The sequence below is a fragment of the Netta rufina genome, assembly GCF_964035555.1.
Source record: "Netta rufina genome assembly, chromosome: 8".
Classification (NCBI taxonomy): domain Eukaryota; kingdom Metazoa; phylum Chordata; class Aves; order Anseriformes; family Anatidae; genus Netta; species Netta rufina.
Genome location: NC_140131.1, coordinates 87,929 through 108,558, shown reverse-complemented (window position 1 = coordinate 108,558; position 20,630 = coordinate 87,929). Strand labels below are relative to the sequence as shown.

At 37.4% G+C, this 20,630-nt stretch overlaps 1 protein-coding gene across 1 annotated transcript in view; it reads right to left on the bottom strand.

Annotated features, from left to right (window-relative positions):
* Positions 1-20,630, bottom strand: part of SLC44A5 (solute carrier family 44 member 5) — an 85,719-nt gene that overhangs the window by 38,401 nt on the left and 26,688 nt on the right. Inside the window, exons 2-3 of the mRNA XM_084291088.1 lie at positions 6,530-6,578; positions 1,956-2,029 (exon numbers count right to left, since the gene is read on the bottom strand). Coding sequence (XP_084147214.1) covers positions 1,956-2,029; positions 6,530-6,578 — 123 coding nt within the window. The remainder of the gene's footprint in view (positions 1-1,955; positions 2,030-6,529; positions 6,579-20,630) is intronic.

Below are 20,630 nucleotides of genomic sequence, written 5' to 3'. Positions count from 1 at the left end.
ATAAGGCTGTGGTCTGAGTGCTGGCACAAACAAAAATGAGATGAAAAAAGAAAATTAAAGAACAGCTGAACCATATTACACAGTTGAGCCAACCCCCAGAGCAGCAGCATGACATTCTATGATAGCACCATTTCGTTGTCAGGAGGTTTGCAGTTATGTCAGCGCTTTTACTGATGTGGAGCCAACACACATGGACAGTATCAAAAATACCTATTGCCTGTCAATCTGAATGTCTATCAGGTGTACTCCTCTTTTTCTGTGCTCTAGGGCTATGTTGTTGGTTGTAAAGGATGGAAAGCTCCCTGTCAAGGAAAAAACGTGATTAGAACAGTGGCATCTTTTGATACTTAAAAAATAACCACAAATCTGTTTATACTATCTGCTTCATTCCCTCTACTGTGTACTTTCAAAAGAGCAGTCTTTCACATTATTAATTTGCTTCTCTTAAATGTATTTTTTAATGTTTTAATGTGTGCAGAACCTAACCTGAAAATTGAGAAATTGTTCTAACAGATTTTTAACACAAGCAATTTAGTAATGCTTTGAAGCAGGTAGTGGCACACATGATGCAGAATTTGTAAATCCATGCTGAATACATTGAAGTTGTATAAACATCCTTTTGAGCAATACAACAAAAGCAATTACTTCAAATTAATCTGTCCTTTGGAACATGAGGCTCGTTTCCAATAGAACTTATTTGTTGCCTTTTATGTATATCTTTCTGAATCAAAATCATCATCAATTAAGACGCTAACTTCTGTAAAATATCACCCAGATAAACCCAAGGTCTCAGAAATATGTATGTAGTGTTAAGCCAGTCCCATAGGAAATAAAATTACATTGTTAAATTGGCACTATTAGCTCATCTGTGAAATTAACAGAATGAAACAAAGAGTAAATCCTGGAATAAATATTTCTATTCAGTAAAGTCATTTAACAGCAGCCATCATTGAAGCAGGACCAAGAAAGACCAGTATCAAAAATTATCATGTTTCATCTTTCAAGGAGATTTAACTACCTTTTACTTAGACTACATTTAACTCTTCTTGAAACATATACCTAAACAAATTCTACTCCATTGTTAAACAGATGTGCATACAGCTAAAACCTATGTGCTATATACAACGTTGAGAGCAAAATTGGATTCAGATTTTCAGTCACAGCAGCTGTGTGATAAAGCTACATTTATTTATTGCTTATTCCTCAAGGTAAATTTAATAGGAATCCAGAAGGGTCTTCACACAAGAAAATACAGAAATGTACTTTTTATTGTTTCTGTAATAAGACATAAGGCTCAATTCATGACTAATGAGTTGTACTGAAGATGACCTCTTATTTTGAAATAAATTAGAGTTCAGCAAAGCATGCAGACACACAGCAAGTACACTTTCACAATATTATTTGTGTTTTCACATACAGGCATTTATACAATTCTCTCACACAAAATAAAATGGGTATTACTAATGAATATCTTAATATGCAAACAACTCTGGATCTCATAGTAAATGAAGTTACCTCTTTTACTTCCCCATTCACTGCTCGTATAGGTTCTTTTGGTAATCTGCAGAACAAAAAGCCTCTGAAAACTAAAGTGTTTATCTCTATCTTTTGCTTTCAGCTTAATGACAAATGAAAGGCTTTTTCCACCACAGTTACTTTATGTTACCAAAATTATCAATGTCATTTTTCTTGAATATACTTCATTTTTAATTTTTTATCATAAATATGTGGATTTGAGTGTCTCCCTAATTACAACAGACACTGAGTGTTAATTCATGATTTGCTTCTAATGTAAATTCATGATTTGCTTCTAAGCAAGGTATTACTTATTGAACTGAATGCTTTATGTAGATATAAGCAAAAGGGACATGTCAGTTAAAAGTACTGATGTTCACAAAGCTGCTTCTCCTGGGTATGAGAAAGCACTACTACATACTATACCTGTTTTTACTTACCCACAATTCCTAATGCAATGTAACCCAGAATGACGACTATGAAGATTACACAGCAAATAATGTCTGTACAATGCCTAGGGACAGAAGGGAACACTTTTTAAAAAATAAGGTGTCTAATACGACCCTTTGAAAACAATGAGTGCCATAGGGTATTCTCACATCGTAATATACTACATAAGTATGTTTGCATCTGCACTTACTATTTTCTGAAGTCTTACTCACAAAATCACATGTGAGGTGTAAGGTCCTGCTTTCACTGCAAGACCATCAAATAAATATATATGTCTTTTGAATTGTAGACAGAAATAAAAACATATGGAAGAACAGGCTTAAACGTTCTTAAAACAAATGGTATGTTAAAACATTGAAAACGTGAGATCAATTCTGGTATCAGGTATTATAAACAATATGTTGAGATGATGATCCAGCACAGCTTACCTGCATTATAAATAGGTTATGATTGGGAAAATAACAAAAAAGTGGAAAAAAAAAAAGCCAGTATCTAACTACCTACCCTGATCTCTGCACAAATTTCTGACTTTTCTGACTTGGTTGTTTGACCTCATTTAGTGCAACCAAAACATTCTCTACAATAAATAAATAAATAAATAGATAGATAGATAAATAAATAGATAACATCTTTTGGAGTGCCATACCTCTATTTGCAGACAAGCTAAAAAACACATTCTCCAGTCTGAAAACTGAGAAGTCAGCATTCAATTCAATTGCTGTTTTTAATTTTTTGGTCTACATATCAAGCTCATTCAGGCAGAGGAGTGGAGATATGGATCACTACAATCATTTTTTTCCAGCATCTGACCCTGATCAGAGTCATTCTAGAGATGTAATTTATATGAAACATGAACACTTAAGCAGGTAGGAGAAGGGCAAGTATGCATTTACAGAGACAACAAATTTTGAGGTCTCCAGTTACAGTGACCAATTTTCTCTTTCACAAGCTAACTTCACAAGTTTTTACTTCTGAAGACGTGTGGCAGCACATGCTTCATAGGTCTTTGCAGGCCTCACTAGCTAAAAAATATTTGCAACTAATGGTCTCACCAGTCAGCACAATTTCATTAACAAAGGAGTAAATTATTTGTAGAAGGATGTACTGTCTTGACCTTACTCATCTGAAGTATTTCAATCACTGTTACTTACAATATTCTGTTTATCTGACACAGTTTTGGTCAAGAGCAGGTTGTATAACCTAAAGGTACGTAAAATCTGTAGCTGCCTTGCCTGGGCAGAGTTCGCATAGGCAGAAGACTTCAGTGTTGCTCTCTACTCTCTCCTACAGCTGTAGCAATAAGCTGCTTCTGTTCTGACCTGATCAAAGCTGTATCTTGTTTTTTTTTTCTTGATATAAGAGTGAGCAATAATCACTTCAGGAAGTCTAATGTGTTCTTCATGTTAAAGAGTGTCTTCATAAACTGAGCAATATTTAGTTCTGCTTGAGAGTCTACGTAAGGAGCCAAGTGGATGAGAGCTGAAGACTGCAAGTAAGAAATCTCAGAATGCAAACTCCAATGACAAACAGTAATTTTTAGTGGCTATGGTTCTTTCCATTTTCCAGTCTACGTTTCCTTTTATGAACAACCGTTATTCTTTAGCATAAAGAAGATGAACTTTTAAACAACTGGAGATCTTGAAAAGTGTTTTCAGGTGTGGAAAAGGAATGAAAACTCCTGTTCGTTTCTTTAGAGAGATACAGTTTTAACAAATCACTGAAATAAATTTTTAGTGAGGCAAAGCTGGTACAGATTCAAGGTTAGTATGACAGTAATCTAATGAAGGACAATTACTTAAAGACAGAAATGCTGTTCATTGTCCAAGTCTGTTCAGACACTGTGTTGAAGCTTGGCATCAGAGCAGTTTATAAGAGATACAAGATTTAATAAAATATGTCTAAGGAGAAATATGCCACCATAAATACTTCAATTACAACTCCTATAATCTCAGGAGCCTCTTCTAGTGTAATTCTCAGAGGTCTCATTTTATGATAACTAAATACAATTAAAGATTACATCTACTTGTGCTAATCTTACTTTATAGTTTTGTATACCCCACAATGAGTAAGTACCCATAAACACTTTACCAAAAGACAGGATTTTCTGTTCTTTGTACGACACAAACTCCTGTATAGGTCCTAGTAAAACTCCCTGTGGCCAAGTATCACTGTTAACTAAATACTGAAATAAATAAATAAATAAATAAATACTTTATTGGGTAGCTTCAGAGAATTTTGAAACATAGAGACTCATTAGTCATACAGACTAATTGTTGCTCATAAAAAGTAATTACTTATTTTACTAGATACAATATGCAAATCTTTAGTCCCTTTTAACACTCAAGCAGCTCACTTTCAGTGAGTGAAGTGGTGGGATAGAAGGGAAGGGGAGAGAGAGAGAGACTATTTTAGGGCTGTGAAATGAGGCAAGTATTCGTACATTCAGAAACTGAGAGGTGGCAAACATATTCAGTTCCTACCAGCGAACCCCTGGGGGCAGCGCAAGTTGGTTTGGAGTAAATTTCTGCCTTTGATGAATTAAAGACAGGTTAGACTTCAAACATGTTGTGCTAGATATTTTTGTGATGCCAGCTATTGCTTTCACAAATCTTTTCTGTCTCATATGATTTCAGTTAAACTGATCATAGATCTGGTGTGAGGAAGGAATACATCTCCAGCTGGGGGTCAGCCTCTTCTCACAGGTAACTCGTGATAGGACTAGAAGGAATGGCCTCAAGTTGTGCCAGGGAAGGTTTAGGTTAGAAAACATGAGACATTTTCAGAAAGAGTAGTCAGGCATTGGAATGGGTTGCCCAGGGAAGTAGTGGCATAACGACCCCTGGAGGTGTTCAAGGAAAGGTTGGACATGGCAGTTAGGGACATGGTTTAGTGGGTGACATTGGTAGTAAGGTCACGGTTGAACCAGATTATCTTGAAGGTCTTTTCCAACATTAATGATTCTATGATTCTGTGATTGGCAATCCCAAGTGACCAGAGGGATATCCTATACTATATGACACTGTGCTCAGCAATAGAAGCTGGCAGGAAAGAAAGAGAAGGAGGGGACGTTCATAGTGGTTGCATTTGTCTTTCCAAGAAACCGCTACAGATGATGAGCCCTGCTTTCCTGGAATTGGCTGAACACTTGTCTGCTGATAAGTAGTGATTGAATTCCTTGTTTTGCTTTGCTTGTGTGCACGACTTCTGCATTACTTAGTAAACTGTCTTTATCTTAAACTATGAGTTCTTGCACTCATACCTTTCCACTGCTCTCCCCCATACCACTGGAGGAGTGACTGAACAGCTGTGTGGTGTTTATCTGCCTGCCAGGGTTAAATGACATCAGTTTCTCTCCTCCTACAGAAAAGTGGGAAGTCCCAAAGTCAGGAGCAAATTCAGGGCAAAATCCTACTTTTCTCCTGTTGAACTCTTAGGAATATATTCTGAGAAGGCATTTTGTTCACAGGAATTAGCTAATCCTTATTTGCTCAAAAGATTGTCATTTGTTAATCACTTCATCTCAGTAACTGGAAAAAAAAAAAGAAATTAAAAAAAAACAAACAAACATTCATTGTCTTAAAAAGACAAACTACTTAAAGGGTATGTCTACAGTGCTACATGTCTACTGCACAGTTCTGCACTGATGACCCTACACAGTCAGGTAAGTCTTTTGAGTGTCTTGCAAAAACAATATGTTGAATCTAAACCCAGATGCACCTCGTTGCAATGTAAGCTTAGTATGTACCAATTTAGGAATCACTGCCTTATGGTCTACTGTACAATGAGGTCATACCCTCACTGTATAGGGAACTGACCTATTTTGTAGCGTTTCCAGTAATATCATCTCACCGGGGAATTTATGATAGGCACTGAATAAATGTGGCATATCAGTTATGGGACGGTTTTATGTGATTTTGTTTTTTAAAAGCTGCTTTGGAATGGTAGAAAGTGATGAAATGGTAGAATACCACATATATATCTCTGAAATTGCAGAAAATGTCAATGGTTTGGGACCTCTAAAAATCATCTAGTTCCAACCCCTGTGACATTGGCAGGGACACCTTTCACTAGATCAGAATACAATAACAGTAAAAATGTTAATCTGTCCTGGCATATGATCACAGAGTTTCATCCCTCTGTGCAGGAAAACCAGCTGCAAACTGAAGAATAGAGTATGTCTGGTTTCCAGTCCCATACTATATGGAAACAAGACAGACTGCATTATCCAGCCAAGGGACCACAGAATATAACAACACCACAGACTGCACAGATACAGATTGCGCCACCAGTTCCTGCAGGCTTAGTAGTATTTGATAACTAACAGTTCTGCTTACATCAGCTCAAGTTAAGACAGCAGGTACTAGACAACACAAAGCATACAGAATTGGCATTTAGGTTGAAAGAACTAAAAGCATACATATAATATTGCTTAAGTGTGGTAAGGATAGTCTTCTGGATTAAAAAGAACTGCAGAATCAATTTCACAAGTTTTGTAAATTAAATGTTTATGCTCTGTTCACCACAAACCCAACTGAATGAAAAAAGAATGACTTAAGATATTTACCTGTTATGAATAGGTCCTCTGAACTTTGGGTCAAATTTCCTTGGTTCACCTGCATTTAAAATAAAACAACATAAAAGCATGTCCTTATTAAAAATAAAACTTACATAGAGGGGGGAGTTAATAGCAGTCTTTGAAGAACGTCTTCTATATATTCCTATTTACTCAATTCTGTTAAAATAATTTCATGTCAGCATTATCAGTAATTCACCAATATGATTACCTAATTTTGGTAGAGAAGATCAAAGCTTATTTTCTTCTGGCATAAAAAAATGAGGGCCTCTCATTTACCACATAATTATTTCCAATGTACATCCTATCACTACACCTATGCAAAGAGTTCACAATATAAAATTGCTGATATTTGAGAGACAACAGTTGTATCTCACAGCTGCACACAAAGTGTGTTTGGCAGCAAGTAAATGAACCTACCTCTCTGGAGCTGCAGGCTACGCCCTTCTGATTTTTCTCTAAAAATCTAATGACAGTCTGGAGTCACTTCTGTACTTAAGAACTAGATGATCTTAAATGTCTCTTCTATGATTCTGCATTATATTCTTCTATGATTCTGCATTATATTTCCACTTTTGCAGTTATTCTTACTTCCTACTTCTTTGGTTACGGGACTTTATTTTAGATACCAGCATCACAGGTTTGCCCTTGTTGCATTGGGCTTACCAGATGACAAGAATCAGGCTGGAGATTGCAGAAATTCAGTGCTGACTCTGCTCTGAGCAGGATGTCAGACTAGAGACCTCCCAATCACCTCAATGATTCTGTGGTTATAAGTAATACAGGAAGATGGATCAGATTTTTTGTTGTCCAGCATCTTGCTGTTGTGGTTTAACCCAGCCGGCAACTAAGCACTACACAGCCGTTTGCTCACCCTCCCTCCCCCCTCTCTGGGATGGGGGAGAGAAACAGGAAAATGAAGCCTGTGGGTTGAGACAGGGACAGTTTATTAAGATAGAAAAATAATAATAATAATAATGATAATAGTACTACTACTAATAATGTGTACGAAACGAGCGATGCACAATGTAGTTGCTCACCACCTGCTGACCAATGCCCAGTCTATGCCTGAGCAGCCAGCCCCCCAGTCCTGGCTAGCCACCCCTATATATTTTTTAGCATGACATCAGATGGGATGGAATACCCCTTTGGTCAGTTTGGGTCAGCTGTCCTGGGTCTGTCCCCTCCCAGCTCCTGCTGCACCCCCAGCCTGCCTGCTGGCAGGACAGAGTGAGAAGCTGAAATGTCCTTGGCTTGGTGTAAGCACTGCTCTGCAACAATTAAAATATCAGCATGTTATCAGCACTCTTCTCCTAAGCCAAAACACACCACCCTACCAGCTACTAGGAGGAAAATTAACTCTATCCTAGCTGAAAACAGGACACTTCCCAACATTACTATAACGTATTGTATTCTGTACTGCTATTTTGATCAAGAAATATTACATTCAGTAGCTTCAACAAATAACATTTGTTTGCTACAAGCTCTTGGTGTTGAACATCCTGGGGAAGAAACGCATACGTTCCTGAATATGTTTGTTGCTTTGTATGAACCTCAGAAGGTCATATTTGACAAGACGGTCAAGTCAGGACCTTCCTAGAAACAGGTGGTAGCATCTAGCCTGAGTTTACAGATGAAAGGAATCAATTGTGATAAATTTCTATGGATGGCTATCCCGGTTAGCATAGTTCCAATTGATCCTCTCTACAAATAAGCAAACCTTACTGAGAAACTACAAAATACTAGCTCCAATCTGTGTTTCAAATGTGGACTTGAATACAAAGGCTTACAGTGTGATTTCACTTCTGAAATAATAACAAAAATTTATGGCAGAGTTTAAATTTTCCTTTTCAAGTTCCTTCTTTTGTTGTGGGTTGGAGTTTAAGCAGATTACTTGGTTGTCTTTACTCACAGATCCTGAGAGATGAAAAAATTGCCCTGCATGGAGTAACACCATCTGCCGTTTTAGTTTTTAATTACTAGCAATGTTCTAGTTTCAAAAACATTTGCTGTACATTGGCTACTGAAAGGAAGTTGTGGGGACCTGGGGGTCGTCCTCTTCTCGCAGATAACTAGCGATAGGATAAGAGGGTATGGCCTCAAATCACTCTAGGGGAGGTTCAGGTTAGAAATTAAGAGAAATTTCTTCTCAGAAAGAGTGGTTAGGCATTGGAAGAGGTTGCCCAGGGAGGTGGTGGAGTTGCTGTCCCTGCGGGTGTTCAAGGAAAGGTTGGACGTGGTGCTTAGGGACATGGTCTAGTGGGTGACATTGGTAGCAGGGGGACAGCTGGGCTAGATGACCTTGGACGTCTTTTCCAAACTTAATGATTCTATGATTCTACCTCATTTAAAAGACCATGATTTTAAAGCTATTCAGACTTCCAGGGTATTTTGAAGTTCAATAATTATAAGGATTTACCAAACCAAATTATGTGCAGTGAAAAATCACTTCTTCATTAGGATATCATTGCTACAATACAAATGGCTTAGTACCGTCTCGCTGCCTACTTAAGGATCTCTTCTTCAGAATACAATTAGTGTTAAAGGGTGTTGTTACCAGCCTAAACTTTTCCTAGTCCACCAACAAAATACTTGTTTTTGTTCAATTAGAGAAGAATTCAGAAACTTATTAGAAGCAAAATTTACTTACTAACTCTAGACTTTGTTCTTGGTTTATATCAGAAAACCTTATCAAAATACTGGCAGACCAGCACAACAAACAAAGCAGATCTTGCAATTCTATTTGCTCTTTATCTGAGCTGTTCAGCTCCACCTCACCAAGCTTCTAAAACAAATACATTTTAACAAAGAGATTGGGAAAGCTAAAACTTTGGAGGAGCCAAGTATGACAGAAATGCTGGAGAGTGGATGATTTAAGTTATTCTGTTACTCAGTGACAATGGAAATCCACCACGCTCCAGAAAGCAAATGTTCCACACAATAGCTTATGCTGGGCCAAAGCCTGTATTTTCAAGAATCTATTCATATAACGTTTTCTACAAATTAAGCATATAAAAAATAACTTCTCTACAGAACAATTCAGAATCTGTTATAATACTTCCTACTGATAAATTCTAGGCATAAGGCATACTGAAGTGAGCCTTTGTACATAGCTCATATAGGACCCAAGTTTAACCTGTAAGAACACCAACACCAGATCACAAGTTCCATCAAACCTATGACCTGTATTTTTCAAGGGGCCATAGTGAACACCTGAGGAGAAATGCAAAATCAAGACTAACAGTGGTATTTCCCTAAAATTCTCTCTAAGATTATAGAGATTTGCAACTCAGCACTTTTCTGAACCAAAGACTCTGAACAGACTTTGTATTTAGTAGTTGTTGGTGAATTTCTTTTTATCTCATAAATCTCTTTAACTCACACACACTTTCAGAATCTGCAATGCCCTATTACAGATTAATGAAATATTGAAGTACTATCTCCTTTTGTTTGTTTTAAGCTTGCCATCAGTCAGCTCATACCTGTAGCATAGTATGCTACTGATAATTTTACAGGTTCTTACTATATTCCTCTTTATTAATCTGTCCTCCAGAGTCAAGAGTCCTAGTCTGTTTAGCTGTTTCTCATACATAAGTTGTTCCACACTTTTGGTCATGTTGATATTCTTTTTCTGGACCTTTTTCAGTGCTACTATATATCACTGGAAAAGGAAAGACCAGAACTGCACAGGATATTCACAGTACACATTGGCTGTTATTTATAAAATATATAATGATTTTTCTCATTTGATCTCAGTTCATTCCCAATAATTCTTTCTTACAATCTGTTTGCTTTTGAGGGCAAACACTTACCAAACCATTCACTGACTCCAAAATCTCACTCTTGAGTGTCAGTAGCTAGCACAACCTCACTACTGGAGCAACCTGTTTTCCAGGGCTATTATAATTTCCGTAACAATTTGAACAACAACAAAAAAAAATAGAATGAACACTTAGAAATCGTGCAGGTGACAAGTGTTAAAATGCTTCCGGAGACAGAATCAAAATTATTTTGATAAACATTTTAACAATTCAGTGTGATTTTCATAAACCGAAGGAAGTTATAAAGACAAACTCAGGTTACAAATCCATATAGAATAATTGCCTTTAACAACATCAATAAGAACAACCCTAAACAATTATGGCAGACTACAAAGAGAGAATGAGTCAGTAAAGCAATGCCTTTGTAAAAAAAAATTGCACAACTGATTGAAGAAGGGTGATCATGACTGGTGAAGTCATTGTTCCTTCTGCTTGGGACATGTAAGACCTCAGCTGAAAAACTGTATCTAGAACACGGCACTAGAATTTCAAAAGATACAAACAAACTGGAAAGAGTAGAAGGACTGACTGAAAAGCAAGATACTAAGAAGTTTACAAAAAGAAGTAAATGAATGTAAACTTCAATGACTGTGATTAAGGGAGAGAGGACAAAACAATGGTCCTCAAATACTGTATAAAAATTACAGTGATCATTTATTTTCAGCTTCCTCTATCAGAGAAAGAGGAGGAAACAACTTCATTTATAGCAAAGATGGTTTAGATTAGGCATTAAGAAACCTTTCAGAGCACACAGGCAGTTAAATACTGGAATAGGTTTTCAAGCATACTTCTGATTTTCCTCACCATAAGCTTTAAGAACAGATTAGACAAACACCCATTGGGAACAGAATAGCAAAATGTACCATGTGTCAGCACGAAGATGGCCAAATGGATCTCTTGAGATACATCCAGCCCCACATTGCTGTAATTATGATTACAGCCAGCCAAGACCTAGCACATCACAAATCTATTTGAACGTACTTCATCTTTTCTAATGTGTTACATATTATTTACTTTTCAGATAGATACCTGATCCTCTTGGCATTGGAACAAGCTAGATTTTAAAAATATGATAGGCTTTCAGCGGGGAAACCCATACTTTTATTTTGCTTATAGATGTTTCTCCAGTCAGTCGGTGCTGTTGAAAGCCTGTTGACAAATCAATCTCCTGATTTTCCAGAATGTCTCCATTAAATAGAATGGTTTTATAACATAACAAGTTGGGCAAGATACATGTTTATTCCAGTGTCCTTCTCACTGTAATAAAATCATTACTAACAGAGTGTCTAACATTGTAACTAGTTCAAGTTTTGTTATTTATATCATACCTGATTCTGAAACGGAAACAAGAAAATCCATGTCAAAAGATGTATATATTTGTGGAACATATTCAAGTGTAGGTGAACTTCACAATACTGATACAATAAAAACTAGTATCTCTAATTCATAGGCAAGAAAATAAAAACAGACAAAGCATTCCTGATAATGAGCTGTGATTCAAATGGAAACTTTCTTGTCCATCAAGAAAGCAGAGGGATGCTGTAACATAGTATTATTCACTAACAGCAGTATAATTATTGCAGCAAGGCAAACTTCTTCCAAGAACTGTTTTTCATTGTCAGAAGTCACTATGTTTATCATGGCACATTGCTGTGCAATGATACTTAAACTGTGCCCCTCTGTAATGCAACTCTTGACATAAATCCATTAAAGAATGTGGCAGTTTACACAGGAAAGAGTAACTATACGCAAATTCTCAAGTACATTAAAATTCACTGACCAAAGTAGTCTGTAACATCACTGGAATATTCCTTACCAAAACATAAGCAGAATCACAGAATCATCTAGGTTGGAAGAGACCTTCAAAATCACCGAGTCCAACCTCTGACCTAACACTAACCAGTCCTCCACTAAACCATATCACTAAGCTCTACATCTAAATGTCTTTTAAAGACCTCCAGGGATGGTGACTCAACCACTTCCCTGGGCAGCCCATTCCAGTGTCTAACAACCCTTTCAGTAAAGAAGTTCTTCCTAATATCCAACCTAAACCTGCCCTCTAAACCTGCCCTGGCACAACTTTAGCCCATTCCCACTCGACCTGTTACCAGGCACGTGGAAGAATAGACCAACCCCCACCTCACTACAGCCTCCTTTAAGGTAAATACATAGAGTCATAAGGTCACCCCTGAGCCTCTTCCAGGCTGAACAACCCCAGCTCCTTCACCTGCTCCTCATGAGAGTTGTTCTCCAGACCCTTCACCAGCTTTGTCGCCCTTCTCTGGACTCTCAAGCACCTTGATGTCCTTCTTGTAGCGAGGGGCCCAAAACTGAACACAGTACTCGAGGTACGGCCTCACCAGAGCCGAGTACAGGGGGACGATCACTTCCCTAGCCCTGCTGGTCACACTGTTTCTTATACAAGCCAGGATGCTGTTGGCCTTCTTGGCCACCTGAGCACACTGCTGGCTCATATTCAGCTGACTATCAACCAATACTCCCAGGTCCTTCTCTCCCAGGCAGCTTTCTAACCACTCATCTCCCATTCTGTAGCACTGCTAGAGGTTGTTGTGCCCCAGGTGCAGGAACTGGGATTTAAATGCAGAAACTTTAAATCTTGGATTTAAACATAGAAACTGGGAATATACTTTCATGCAAAATAATAATAATAAATAAATCAATATGTTGTTTGCTTCATTCTCATTTTTTCCAAATTAGGAATCAAATCCCTTACTTTTTTTTTTTTTTTAATATCGTTCTTTTAAAAATGGAGAAGATTCTTCAGGGGGTGGGATAAATTATTTTATCTTATTTTAAAATTACATAACATAATATAATAATAATAATAACATAAGATAATAAAATAACATTTATTTTATGTTATTAATAGGTATCTCCTGGTAAAAGTAAATCACTTCCTTAACTATAAAAGCCCAAAGATCACATTTAGAAAGCAAATTCCAAGCTTCAGGAGTTTGGAAGGTGTAAGGAAAGAAAGCAGTGATGTGGCATAACTACTGTAATTTTTTTGCTAGTATTAAAAACTGAGATTATAGTCTTCGCAGACGAGGCAGATCTATTTCAGGGCTGCTTAATAGGATACTTTTGCATTTTGAATTATAATGCCATTAATATAAATATTTCACAGGATATTTGATCTACCAATTCTGACTCCAAACAGCAAATTGAATTAAACATTGCAGTTTATCACTGCATTAATTTAATAATTAAAAAAAGACTAATAATTACCTGTCTTAAATAAAAATTGGCAAATATATGCTGTCTACCTTTGATCTGCAATTTAAATAAACTTTCAAATGTTATGCTGGAAAAAATAAGGATATTGCTAATAATTGAGGAAGTTATAAAAACAAACATTTGGGGCTGTATCCCAGTCTATTAAAGTTTATAGAAATAACCCAGTTGAATTAAATGAGATTTAGATCAGGCCCTTATGAATTGTTTTCTAAGAAAGCACATAAATTACCATGTTTTCCATAGTAGTTTTCTTCATCCCCATTCATGATCACTTTAGCAGGTTGTCTGTGTGAGATATTAACTGTGTTCTCCTGTGTTGGTGGCACGTTCTCCCCAGCAAGCACAAATACACAAAAATACTATTTAAATACAATTTAAAGTAAAGCTGATTGTCACAGAGTTCTCCGATCACAATGGAAATTCACAAAGGAGGGAGGCATTTCCTTAAGTAGAAAGATATGACTCAGTGCCTTGCCCACCTACTTCAAGCCAGTCTGATAGTGTGATTAAAGAGGAATGACTCTTACTAGCTCTTATTATCCTACACTATGTACATAGAAAGGGAAGTGTCTGCACTTGGACACCACTTATAAAATGTCACATAAATAAATTTTCGGATTTTGACTTTTTGTAACAGCTAAAATCTCTCTTTTTTTTTTTTTTTTTTTTTCTTCCTGCTCGAACTTTTTTTGTCTGTCGGATAATCATAGCCCATTATTTGACTGCAAGTATTTCTATAGTGAATGTCAATTTCAGCCATCAATGGACGAGGTTTCTATTTCTATCAGTTTGAGAAGTATACTAGCTATGGTAATTAATACCACAGCAAATGCAAATGAGAAACAGAGAGAGTGATTAGGTGTCTCTGCTGTATTTTTGCCTTTATGGGTAGACATCAGGCATTTGTGTATAGATTGCAGCCCTATGCATCTCATAACAAAGATAATTCATATTAATACATTTCTTTTTCACTGATGAAACTTCAGAAATTTCACAGAAACTAATTCTACCTTATTCTACATCTATTAGCATTGGGGCATTTTGCAGCTACCTCTTCTAGCAACATTTTGGTTGTGAACCAATACTGGTTCAACAACATGAGCCAGCAGTGTGCACTGGCAGCCAGGAGTGCAAACTGCATTTTGTGGTGCATTAAACACAGCACTGCCAGCTGGTCAAGAAGTGATTCTCCTGCTACATTTAGCATTAGTGTGGCCTCACCTTGAATACTGCATGCAGTTCTGGGCTCAGCAACATAAAAAGGATGCCAAGGTCCTTGAAACCATCCAGCAGAGGGAAACAGAGCTGGTCACAGGGCAGAAAAGCATGTCCTATGATGACAGACTTGCCTTGAGGACACTTGCCTTGTCTACTCTGGAGAAAAGAAGGCCAAAAGGCAGCTTCATTACTCTCTGCAGCTCCCTGAGGGGAGTGGAGAGGGAGGTGCTGAACTCTGTTCTCTGGAAACTGATGGCAGGATGCATGGGAACAGCACAAAATGCAATGCGGAGGTTCAGACTGGGCATTACGAAAATTTCTTTACCATGAGGGTGCTCAGACACCGGAACAGGCTTCCTAGAGATATGGTTGATATTCCATGCCTATCAGTGTTCAACAGGCATTTGGATAATGCTCTTAACAGTACACTTTAACTTTTGGCTAGGCAGCTATAATTAAACTGCATGTTTTAAATCAGTGTTTTCAAACTGTTACATTGGTAGATCTCAGAGAGAACTGAAACGTGGCATGGAATAAAATGTCTGAATGTTACTTCTGCAAGCACCATATTCAGCTTTCTGTGCAATATGCCGATGATTTGCTAACCAAGGATAAGGTATCACACTGCCATCAATTATTGTGCTTTTGGAGCCTGTGCTGTTGTAACAGAAAATACTCCTTACATTTCACAGCTGACCCAATCTTTCCTCCTCTATACACATGACTAGCTCCCCCAAAGTACAAGTCATGCAAGGAGATTTAAAAAAAAAGATTTACTCTGCCACATCTTAGTCTAAAATATAAACTGTTTGCTGCATATTCATTGTTGTCAACCATATCTGTAGAAGGTGTCATCATTCACTGAATTATTTTCTTAATGGAATATACATTTCATATTTCTGCATAGCACAGGAGTGTAGAACAGATGAGTTAGAGCTAGAAAGTCTTAGCATTGTTGTTTTAGATACTGTAATGCGTATATACTAAAATGAAATACAAGGCATTATATTCACTATGTAAAACCAAAACCTTTTTTCTTAATGAGCTAGCCAGCTCTTCTTTTAGTTACAAGCAAGCAGAATCCCAATGTGGTGATCCTGACCAGTGCGAAATTTCCACTTTCTGTGAAATATGATTAAAACACCAATTGTAAATTCTATAAAGTGAAATGCATACTGTTATATACTCATTCCTATATTAATTTTACAAATCAGGAATGGACTACATGCTGAAATAGCAAACATAAATTTTTTCAACCACATACTACACATTGACAAAATCTAATGATCTTATATTATAGTTCACAAAATATGCATGTGATATGCAGACAGCCAATTTTGCTATTATAAAACATCACAGCAATGTTCTAATGTTTACCAAATGAGATATTTAGCATAACCAGTATCAGTAACAGAGTATGGTAAGGATGTAATTGATCTTTTCTAAAATATTAACCATGGGTTGTATTCTCATGCTGAACTACCTCCCAAGGCTAGGCTTCCTGCTACTTTGCTGTTAGGGAAATGCCAAAACAAAAAAACAAACAAACAAACAAACACAAGGGGGAGAGAGAGCAGGGAGCAAAAAAAAGCAAATGACTACAGCTCTGTGGTTCTACTGTTCTCCTACTCATTTGCACCTCTGTCAAAGGCTACTTCAGTTAATCTCATTATAACATTATAATACAGTAACAGAAGGCCCTGAACAGACAACAGACACTGCTAAATACTAACATGTCAGTTTGCCAGTAATATATTACTCAACTCTGATAAAATGCTACTCCTGTTTAAATAACTATTAGTATCTTCAGGTTTCTTCCTTGGCGTTGGTCAACAATTACATGTGCATGTGGCTAGAATAAGCACGGCTTTTTAAGAGTATTTTTTTAGAAAGCTGTTGGGCTCTACTTGTGCGTGTTGCTTCCCCCTAGTGGAGTAAATAGATATGTTCAAATAATTAAAAATCACGGAAAAGTCCTGGTGAAAGGATGCCACACAATGAAATGTGAGTTAGCAATATCACTGCATTAAATAATTGTACTAGAGTTTTAATGTCTTGATCCTATCTTACATGGTAGGGTAGATTATGCATCTGTCTTTTTGTTGGAGACCCTGAACAACAGGAGAGACCCCTTGCTTGTTTCTTCATATAGCCACAGACGCATATGAACGCTAGTAGCTTGAGTATTATAAATCAATGTAGTAGAAATCTGAAAATAAGTTAAAAAATTGCCTTCACATATGAAACATTTATTTAGGTTGAACAAAATGGTACAAGGAGAAGCTGAGGGGGTGGGGGAGGGTGTAAAATAATAAGAAATGCCAATATTAGGTCATTAAATTCAGGGACTCCGGGCTCTAGCAGTGGAATCCACAGCTCGGTGTCACGCCATCTAATTTGAAACAGAGGTCTGAGAACAAGGCAGAGGTATCCAGCATACTGAAGCACACAATGACCAACTAGCTAACAGAAAAACCCTGAATAAATAAGCACATTTTCAGCTCAATCCTCCATAGGGGTATTGGGTATTTCTGAGCAAAATCCACAGCGACTCTTTTGCTGGCGTTTCTATCATAGACAAACAAGGCATTCTTTCCCTAAGTACGCAAATGCCAAAAGAGATGATGGTGTCTGTCTCCTACTGTACAAACGCACTCCTCCCACTCAGGATGCAAGAGTTCTAACTTGAGTCCCACGCTGCAGAACAGTGGGATGGAAGACATTCCCTTAAGTGGGAAAAGCACTCTACACAGCTGCAAGTGTCACTGTGTCAGAAAATGCAATTACGTATACATTCAGGTAGCTCATAGTGCTATGAGAACCCAAGAATCCTTCCCCTACTCCAATACCTGATACTTAACACACAGTCAAAACAGTAAGTTATTTCTTTCAGAGAGAAAAAAATATTTCCCCTTCCTTTTAATGTTTTAGCATCAACAACAACAAAAAATCTTATAAAGCCATTACACAGCAGTAATTTTTTTCATGGTAGATGCCAAAAGTACTCATCATTCTTCTTACTAGAAATTCTCAAAATACAAAGCTTCAGAAAGATCTAACTGGTGGCTTGGCTTGCACTGATAGTAATAATGTAAGGGGAAAACTATTAACAGTAATGAAAAAACATTTCCTCTACCATATGACAACAGTAACTCATCCAGATTTCTAAGCAAAATGTTTTTAACATTTTTTTTTTCAACTTACAAAATCAGAACTGCAGAAATGAGCAATAAAAACCAGAACAGGCAAATTTTTATTAATGTACAGTCCAATACATTCTTAAATAAGCTACAGCGAAGGGAATGACTCTTCACTGTGCTATACATTTGCTACTGCATTAGACTAGCATAAATTCATTCCCTCTCTGGAATTTTCAGAAAGATTAACACATAAGGAAAAAAAAAAAGTTGTGGTTCAACAGCAGAACAAATGACATTAGTTGAAATGTCTCCTACATTTTCTAACCACTCCCACACAGTTCTTGCACTTCATTTCCAGATTCCCATGCTCCTTTCCTCCTATAGTTGTCCATCAGCTTTCCACTACATCTTTTTTTTTTTTTTTTTTTTTTTTTTTAATTTTGTATTTTGGAATTTCATTTTTATCACTCCTGACCACTACACCCCAGCCATTTGTCCATGGACAGTCACCACTGCGTGTTTTAGGGACTGCTTAGGGAGGCAAGAATCATGCAGGGTGTATTCATTAACTAGGCAGTGTTGAAAGCCAAATGATACTTGAATCCAGTACTACTTTGTAAAATCTTGCAGATACCAGTTCATGACTCATGAAAAATTGAGGGGTGCAGAGGGAAGAGGAGGTGGCAGATGGGGAGATAAACAGACCACCTCATCACCTACGTGTCCTTTTCTTTATACAGTTGCAAGGATGCAAGTCTTCACATGCAAACACCAGAAGTAACAATTCTCCACCCAGATTCAGTCTAAGTTTCAAAAAGTGACTGCCACTGACTACAGTGGAGCTGAGGGCATTCAGCACTGCTCACAAAACAAGTATCACCTACTGAAGGCCATGATAAAAGAGAGGAAAAGAGGGAAGTTGGAGGGGTGGTGAGGGAATGAAAGACAATTGTTTAAGGGCCATACTACTGTGCCAGTTTTACCCATCATACAGTCTCCTTTGCTTCCCAAGCAGCCCAGGCCCTAAGCACTATATGTATACATACCATGGACAGAATCACCTGGGAGTCCTAAGGTCAGTGACAGCCCAACGGGGAATGCAGACAGTGTAGTTTTTCCAGTGTAGGAACAAAATCAAGAAATATGTTAGGCATAAAAAATGCAAAACTTCAAACAATGTTATAGCATTGTCCTAATTAGTCAAATATCTAAAGAAGTATGATGTTCTCCAGTTCATAGCCACAAGACAGACTGAATGACAACACATCGTATACCTAGTACATCAGTTCATCCATGAATATGACAACATTTTCCCTGAGGTAGCACTTGTACAATTGACATGTTGCCCATTTGACTAGCCTGATGTGATCACATTTCAAAGGTCCATATCTCACATTCTTCTGATATGAATGACACCATGGGATACTGGGCAGGTTTTGAAATATGCCAGTCGTCATGTTACTACCCACAGAAAGTAGGCTTGAAAATTTAGGCGTTTAATATACTATAACTTAATTGATCACTAATCTGCAATACTGCCAGGCCATCGAGAACAGTGATAGCAGGTTGGGGGTTTACAATATATCTCTAAACATCGGAAGTGTTTGCAGGCAGTTTGGATCACCTCCAGGACTTAATTAATGTTTGTATTTCAATGTGCTTTTTAGCTGTTCCCCCAAATTCTTCTGTAGAGATGAAACTTTGTTCTTTTGCCTCCTAACTTCCATTCTTCATTCTTGTCCTGAAACTACTGCAGCTACAAGTTCCGTGGAATTTCCAAGCAAAGACAGCTATCATTATGTTCCCAAAATCGAGTCAAGTGTGTGTGAAGAGTACTTCAGCACATTCCGTGCTCACCTCAGACCTAACTTCATAATCTGTATGTGAACGAAGTTCTCACTGAAGTCAAAATTTAACTACGTCACAAAACAGGATAGAGCAGTTGCAAGGGCTGAGAGAAGTCATACTGTTTAGCCTTGAAAAGGAAAGGCTCAGAGGGTATCTTATTGCTTGATGGGAAGGAGTAAAGAAAACAGAGACAAACTCTTCTCAGTGGTTCCAATAAAAGGACAAGAGACAATGAACACAAACATAGACACAAGAAACATAAGAAAAACCTTTTTATTGTTACAGTGACTGAACACTGGAACAGGTTGCTCAGAGAAGTTGTGAAATTTGTGGATGCTCAAAAGCTGGCTGTGGACAGCCCTGAGTAACCTGTTCAAGCTTTAAGCAGTGGAGTTGAGCTAGACAATCTCCAGAGGTCCCTTCCAACCTCAACTATTCCGTGACTCTGTAAGACATTTTGTCCAAGTGAGATTGGGCACAGAAGACTGGTTTAACTGTAGAAAAATGCAAGCTGATATCATACCGTTTTGTTTTATGTTACTGTTTCAGTAAATATCTCCTTTTATCAACATGTTTATTAATTAAGCAAGCTAGGAAGGGTATTTGGCCTTGAAATGCTCTCTCGTGTTTTAGTAACACTGCATCTAAAACATAAAGCCTTTAATGATGCTTTAACTGGAAAAAAAAAAAAAAAAAAAGTTTAGAAATAAGAATCAAATGCTTTCTACCAAGGATCAGAAAACAACAGAGGTTTCAGCTTCCAGGCTACTTCATTCCAGTTGATCCGGGTAGACAGACACTAGACTG